This window comes from Petaurus breviceps, unplaced genomic scaffold (genome assembly GCF_028583685.1).
Source record: "Petaurus breviceps papuanus isolate PSGF00001 unplaced genomic scaffold, PetGlider_PUasm1.0 523, whole genome shotgun sequence".
In the NCBI taxonomy this organism is placed as follows: domain Eukaryota; kingdom Metazoa; phylum Chordata; class Mammalia; order Diprotodontia; family Petauridae; genus Petaurus; species Petaurus breviceps.
Window position 1 is genome coordinate 4,337,775 of NW_027186356.1, and position 7,654 is coordinate 4,345,428.

A 7,654-nucleotide genomic window follows, 5' to 3' on the forward strand; every position below is an offset into this window, starting at 1 on the left:
ATTCTTTAAATTTCTATTTTGTCCTCTGGTTCTAGAATATCAGGGCAATTTTCCTTGAGAATTTCTTGAAGGATGATTTCTAGGTTCTTATTTTGATCATGGCTTTCAGGTAGTCCAATAATTTTTAAATTATCTCTCCTGGATCTATTTTCCAGGACAGTGGTTTTTCCAATTGCCTTCTACTTTTTTTATTTGTTTTGGATCTGTTTTATGGTATCTTGATTTCTCATAAGGTCATTAGCTTCCAATTGCTCTGATATAATTTTGAAGGAATTATTCTCTTCAGTGAGTTTTTGAAATTCCTTTTTCATCTTGCAAATTCATTTTTTAAGGCATTCTTGTCATCATTGGCTTTTTGGACCTCTTTTGCCATTTGAGTTAGTCTACTTTTTAAGGTGTTATTTTCTTCAGAATTTTTTTGAGTCTCCTTTAGCAGGCTATTGAATCATTTTTCATTATTTTTTTGCATCATTCTCATTTCTCTTCCCAGTTTTTTCTCCATTTCTCTTACTTGATTTTCAAAATCCTTCTTGAGCTCCTCCATGGCCTGTGACTAGTTCATATTTTTCTTGGAAGCTTTTGATGCAGGAGTTCTGACTTCATTTTCCTCCTCTAGTTTCATGCTTTGATCCTTTTTGTCCCCCAAAAAGGATTGTATGGTCTGATTGAGCTTACTCATCTTGCCAATTACTTGACTTTTGAGCTCTTTGCCATTGTAGAACTCTGCTTACAGAATGGAGAGAACTTTGTTCCCAAATGGCTGGGGTTTTTGCAGCTGCTGGAGCTATTATTTAGGTGCACTCTCTACAGCCCCCACAAGCTATTGCTCATTGGCTACACACCCCAGGACCACCACCCAAGGTCATGATCCAGATCCTTTGATGGTGCAGCCCATGCTGGTTTGTAATCCACCCTCAGCTTGATATGATAGACATTTCTATTTGACATTCCAGGTTGTTTTGGGCTGGAGATTTGCTTCACTCAATCATTTTGTGGGTTATGCAGCTCTAGAATTTGTTAAGAGTAATTTTTAAATGTATTTGGAAGGGTTTGGGGAGGAGATCTCAAGCAAGTCCCTGCTTTTATTCTGCCATCTTGTCTCTACATTCAGGAATATGACATGGTTCTATGCACTATTAGGATTCCACAGGACCTTCTACCTCATCAGATGATGATTCATTTTCTTTTGTTTTATATTTATTGATTTCATTAATCTGGAGACCCCAATGTCCTCTATTATTACTATCAATTAAATACTATACAACTAAATGTTGATTTATTTGCTTGTGCACATTTTCTTTCATTAATGTTTTTTCCTCCAGAAGTCTCTGGGCATTTGAATCTTTATTCCTTTTTCTCTTATTCTGAACTTTTTGACTCCCTAGTGGTGGAGGATTTTCTGGGGCTGGATCTGAAAAACTCATTGTCATTGAGAATTTCATTGAGCAATTAATTCATGGTTCAACAATGTTGGTGTTCTGTGACTTTGACTGGAAAAAGGCTGATTTCTGGTAAAGCTATGAGCTCTTTCTCCAAGACTTAATGGGACATAACACAGCCTCCCACGGCATCCCTCATCCATCTATTCCTCTGGTCTCTGGCTGAGTTCTGTTGTGGCATAGAATGCTGTCACACTGCTATCATAACCTGAACAACTTTTTGCCGTTTAGAACTCAGAGGCCCTGTGAGCTGGAGAATGGTGGTCAGCATTACCTGCCTCCACTAGACAGTGAGCTTCTCAAAGGTAAGCACCAATTCATCCTAGTCTTTGCATACCTATTTTCCAACTGTGGCTCAGAATAAAGTAGGAATTTAAATGGAGGGTTTTGGGTTGTTGTGGATTAACAATTAAAGGAATATTTTCCCACTATTTGAGGCACAAAAGGATTGAGTATGGAAGGATTTTTAGACTTTGATCATAAATAGAACCAAATAGGCAGGGCAATCCAGGAGAATTAGTAGGGCCCTAAATCTAGTCCTTTGATATGTTAAAGGGTGATAATATATAAGATGCCAATTTCCCTACCAAGTTCGTAGAAGACCCAAATCAGGCATAACATAAAGTTTTTTTTTTATTAAAATAATAAAATGGATTAGAATTAAGTCATAATTGAAAATAATAAATGAAATGACAGAAATGAATCCAACACTCTTTGTTTCTCTTTTCTTTTAAATCTTGCTCCTTATATATCCATGTTCATGACATATAGAGTGTAGATAACTTATTTACTGTACAAGTACAATATTATTTTTAAATGCTAAATCATAGAATTATATTGTATCAGCGATGGAAAGGACATCAGAAATCATTTATTCTACTCTGTACATAAGGATTTCTTCTACAGTATTGTACCAAGTGATTACTTAGAAGCTCTTTTGCAGGTTTCCAGTGATGGGCAGTTTACAACTTCTAAATCTTCCACTCCACTTTTGGATTACTCTCATGAAGAAGCTTTTTTTTTGGAGGGAGGAGGGCAGGGCAATTGGGGTTAAGTGACCGAGGTCACACAACTAGTAAGTGTGAAGTGTCTGAGGCCAGATTTGAACTCAGGTCCTCCTGACTCCAGGGCCGATGCTCTATTCACTGCTCTACCTAGTGGCTCCAATGAAGAAGCTTTTTCAGATGAAATTTGCCTGCCTATAATTCTCCTTCATTGGCCTTTTGATTTCAAACAAAATTTTTAGTCCCTCTTCCACAAAACAACCCTTCAAATACTTAAGGATTTTCAATTTGTCCTTTCAATCCCCTTCACATGCAACATCCTCCCTGTTCCAAGGTGAATATCCCCATTCTATTCAACTAATTCTTGTTTGAAACAATTTCTAATTTGTACTTTTCTCATCTTTCTGGCTGCCTTCCTTTGGATATGTTCTGACTTGTTAATACCTTTCCTTAAATGTGGTGCCAGAATAGGAAACAATGAACTAAACTATTTTCATAGCAGAAGAAAGGAAAATGATGATCATACTCATTCTAGATTCTATATATTTTTTTTATTAAACTTAAGATTATATTAACTTTTAAATTTACATATGATTATGAACATTTAGAAATATATTGCAATAGCTAAAATCCCAGGTCTATTTTTATATGAGCTGCTATCTGGCAACTTCACTCCTACCTAGTACTTGTACCATTGAAATTATGAGCCAAAGTGTAGTACTTTATACTTGTCCCTTATTAAATTCAATTAAGTTATGTCTGTTTTATTAGATTCAACCCCTTGTCACAATTTGTTGAAATCTGCGTTCCAATTAGGTTAAAAAAAGCATGAACTTCCTCCCAGATTTATGTCATCCACAAATTTGACAAATATGCCATTTATTTCTACAAAATGCTTCATTAAAATAAATATTGAACAAGATGGCACCAATGACAAAGTCTTTTGACACAACACTAGGGGACTCCATCCATGTTGAGACCAATCCATTGATTTTAACTCAACACATTAGCCTGTTTATGTTACAGTGCATCTAGCACTTTTGGAATAGGTGAAATTCTACTATAATTACCCCTTAGAAAAACATTTCAGGCCAAGAAGCTTCCCCAGAGCTCTTTTCAAGTCATTGCTCCGAAGGCTATAGATGAAAGGATTTAGTGCAGGGGTGACCACTGTGTACATCACAGTCGCTATCATGTCTTTCTGGGCTGTGTGAGTGGAGGAGGGATTGAAATACACACCAATGATGGTGCCATAAAAAAGAGAGACCACAGACAAATGGGAGCCACAAGTAGAGAAGGCCTTCCATTTCCCATGATCTGATGGGACCTTCCATACAGCAAAGACAATAGGAGTGTAAGAGACCACAATGCAGATGAAAGAAATGAAAATTACTGGTCCCCCCAAAAGAAGGACCAACATTTCATTGACATGGGCATCAGAACATGAGAGTTTTATCAAGGCATTTATGTCACAGAAGAAGTGAGGAATTTTGTTATTTGTACAGAAAGATAGCTGAGCTAACAATATGGCATGTACCATTGAAATGAGGTGAGCAGAAACCCAAGACACCGCCACCAATAGGGCAGACAGACCTGAAGTCATGATTGTGCCATAGTGTAAAGGGTGACAGACAGCCAGGTAGCGATCATAGGCCATGGCAGAGAGGAGGATGCTATCTGAAGCACCAAAGGCAATATGGAAATACATTTGAGCCAGACATTCTGCATAGGAGATGGCATTACTCCCTAACAGGTAATTTATCAGCATCTTGGGAACTGTGGTGGAGGTAAAACAGAGATCAAGGAAAGATAGGTTGGCTAGGAAGAAGTACATAGGGGTATAGAGATGGGAATCAAAGCCAATGGCCAGAATGGTGAGCAGGTTCCCCAGTGTCCCGATGAAGTACATGCCCAGAAACAATCTGAAGAGGAATTGTTGTTCCTCTGGTTGGTCAGATAGACCCAGAAGGAGAAAATCCAAGACCCCTGTTTGATTCTCCATTTCTATGGATCCCTTGAATCAGATAGGAAGAAAAAGAAAATATAGTGGGAATGTCAAAAGCACAGAGGTCAAAATGAGTTGGTATTCCCAACACATATACCCCAAACCACCCCCAAAACAGCCAGAGCCAGAACCTACAAGGGATCTTGTCTCTTGGCTCCCTTTCACTTACCAAGCCACTGACCATACCAGCTCAGAGGAGTCAACAGTGAGACAGTCTCCAGTGGGCATTATTCTTCTTCCACAACCACTTTCTCACCCTTGCCATACACAGGGATGGGGGTTAAATCATAGCAGAGTTAGATAGTTGAGTGCTGAAATCAAGAGGTGGTAATTAGTGGTTCAAAACCAACTAAGGTCTCTAGGTATTTGGACTTGGACCTGTAATGTTTAACATTAATGACTTGAATAAAGGTGGATGTCCAAGTTACTCATCACTTCCAATGATCAGAGGGTTAAAACAAGCAGTTCTTTTACTTGCAACATATTTCCATACCTTCCAGTAGGAGTGTTTCTCCAGGCTGATAAAACTCAGTTTGGGAATATAAGGTCAAATTATATATATATATATATATATAATTAAATATATATATTTATTTAATAAATATATATATTTATTTAATAAATATATATATGTATATATATATATATATAAATTATATATAAGGTCTTTGATAGGGAGATAAAAAGCTGTAGTGAAAAAGGTTCCCTGAGGTTTCAGGAGTTCTTCACCAAAATTCATAACCTGCCCTCAGTCCCAGATCAATCCACAAGGTGACAAAGTTGGTCTGAATGGCTCCATTACAATTGCCTTACTCAAATAAGTCCTGGATGGTATTTTGGTAGTGGGAGTGGTTACTCAGGCCTCCCCTGTTCCAATGGTTTGCTGGCCAGCAACCCCAGAGGTGATATGGGCATCAAAGTCTCATATGACATATCTGAGAGATGTTGATAATTTTAAGAGCTTAGTGGCTACGTGGCACTATAGTGCACAGAACACTGAGCCTAGAGTCAGAAAGATCCCAGTGCAAATCCAGTCTCAAATACCTACTAGCTGCGTAACCCTTGGCAAGTCCCAACCTCAGTTTCCTCAATTGGAAAATGGGAATAAAAATAGCACCTACCTTGCAAGGTTGTTGTACTTTGTACATATTGTGTATTCATTCATTTGTGCATATGTCATTTACTCTGACAAAGTACAAGATCCTGGAGAGCAGGATTTTTGACTTTCATCCATGGAACTTAGGATAATACATATTTCCACATATAGTAGATGCTTAACAAATGCATGTTAACCAAATGAATAAATGAATGCTTCAGAAATAGATGAAGGTTTCCTAGGGGAAGCATTTACTTTAAAAATGTTATTGATGCTAGACACTCTGCCCAAGCTCCAGGCTCCTTTCCTTCACTCCTCCATTTCCTTCACTCACAAATTCCTGGTTATGACCTGGTACATGACTCACATTCTGTCAAAGAAAGGGCATTGAGGTTCTGGAAAGACTCGGTTTTATCAGAGTCTGTGGAAAGATCACTTTGGGAAGATGGAAGGACTTTCCAGGGTTTGTGCTTCAAATATGAATTCCCTGGGCACCTTGTTAGATGGAAACAAACAGAGCTAATTTCCTTCCCCTAACTCCCTTTCTGTGACTTTGCACTCAATACTCTTGAGGGAAAGAACACTACTCAAGGATTTTAGTTCTTAGAAGTTTGCTTTGTTGGAAACACTTTCAACTAACTAAAGCAAGCATTCCTTGACCCTCTGCTGGAAGGAAATATCCCAGTTATATACTTTCCAGGCAAGAATTATGGCTCAGATCTAAAAAGCAATCAATCAATATGTATTTATTAGGTGCTTATTATGTGTCAGGTGCTGTGTTACACGTAAGGGACATCTGACCATGTCTCTTGGTCCAGATGAATTCAAGTTACTGGCTTAGTTCTACTAGAGTTTCAGGTGATGAAAGAACTAGCATTTGGGATTACTTATTTACATAATTGGAATTCATTCTGAAGGTACTTACTTTTTTAAATTAACAACAATCATCATCATTATCATCATCATCATCTTCATGGTAGTAGGAGTGTTCAGGGAAGACTAGTACCTCTGGTATGAGAGCTACCAAGCCCTTTTCAGGGCTGCTCACCTAATTTTGGTGTCTACCTACCACCCAATTCTTCCCTATGACTCCAAGAAGCTGTAGCATGCATAGTAGCCACACTCTGATAAACTATTTCAATAGAAGGGCTAAACCAGATTGAGGGTAAACAAGGGGTGAGGTGCCTTAAGACTTCCCCCAGTGAAATGAGTGAATGAGAGCAATTTGTCCCAAGGTGACTAAAACAGGGACTTTGGAATGCTTAGTGCTTAGTTAGACATCAAAGATGCTGAGGTCATCTGCTGCAACCCAAATCATTACGTCATCTTGACTTTGATTTGCCCCTGGACTTTGAGAACTCTGGAAGAAAGACTGAGATCTATGACTTCTCACAATTCTACCTCACTTAAATACAATTTATTCACTAATCAAAAGACATCACCCATATCATTTTACCATTTTTACCTTCCACTCCAAATGTTCATGTAGACTATTTGTAACTGAACTGTGGTAGAGCCTTCTGAGCTTGTATTGGTCTGATTAGTCACACTTGGACATGCAATACCTATGTTGTCTCCAACATAGTCATGTCATTTTGATACTTTTCAAGAAAGAAGGACAACAACCAACCAATCATTTGTAGTAGTAGTAGTAGTAGTAATGGTAGTAGTAGTAGTCATAGTAGTAGTAGTAGTGGTGGTGGTTATAGTAATAGGTAGCATTTATATAGTAACTGTTATGTGTCAAGAATTATGTTAAGAACTTTATAAGTGTTATGTCTTGTGATCCTCACAACAACCTTGGGAGGCGGGCACTAGTACTATCTACATTTTATAGTTTAGAAAACTGAGACAAATAGGGGATAAGTAATTTGCCCAAGGCCACACAGCTAGTAAGTGTCTGAGTCCAGATTTCACTCAGGTCTTCTTGACTCCAGGCATGTTGTCTCCCTTATAGAATGTAAATCCCTTTAAGGTAATATGGAAGGTGAATTTTGAAGAGAACATAACTGACTCCATGTTTTCAGGAAATCAAAAGGTCCTTCTCATAAACAACCCTCCAAAAATCTTACCTCAGAGCACTCTCTCTCTCTCTCTCTCTCTCTCTCTC

The 7,654-nt window shown here is 38.1% G+C and overlaps 1 protein-coding gene across 1 annotated transcript; it reads right to left on the reverse strand.

Moving 5' to 3' along the window:
* Positions 1 to 3,509: 3,509 nt before the first annotated feature.
* Positions 3,510 to 4,445, reverse strand: LOC138172275 (olfactory receptor 1f45-like). Its single transcript, XM_069101960.1, has one exon. The coding sequence runs from the start codon at positions 4,443 to 4,445 to the stop codon at positions 3,510 to 3,512; it is 936 nt and encodes a 311-aa protein (XP_068958061.1).
* Between the last annotated feature and the right edge of the window lie 3,209 nt (positions 4,446 to 7,654).

Excerpts from the sequence above, each read along its gene's own strand:
- LOC138172275 (XM_069101960.1), bottom strand. The coding sequence starts at position 4,445 with ATGGAGAATCAAACAGGGGTCTTGGATTTTCTCCTTCTGGGTCTATCT.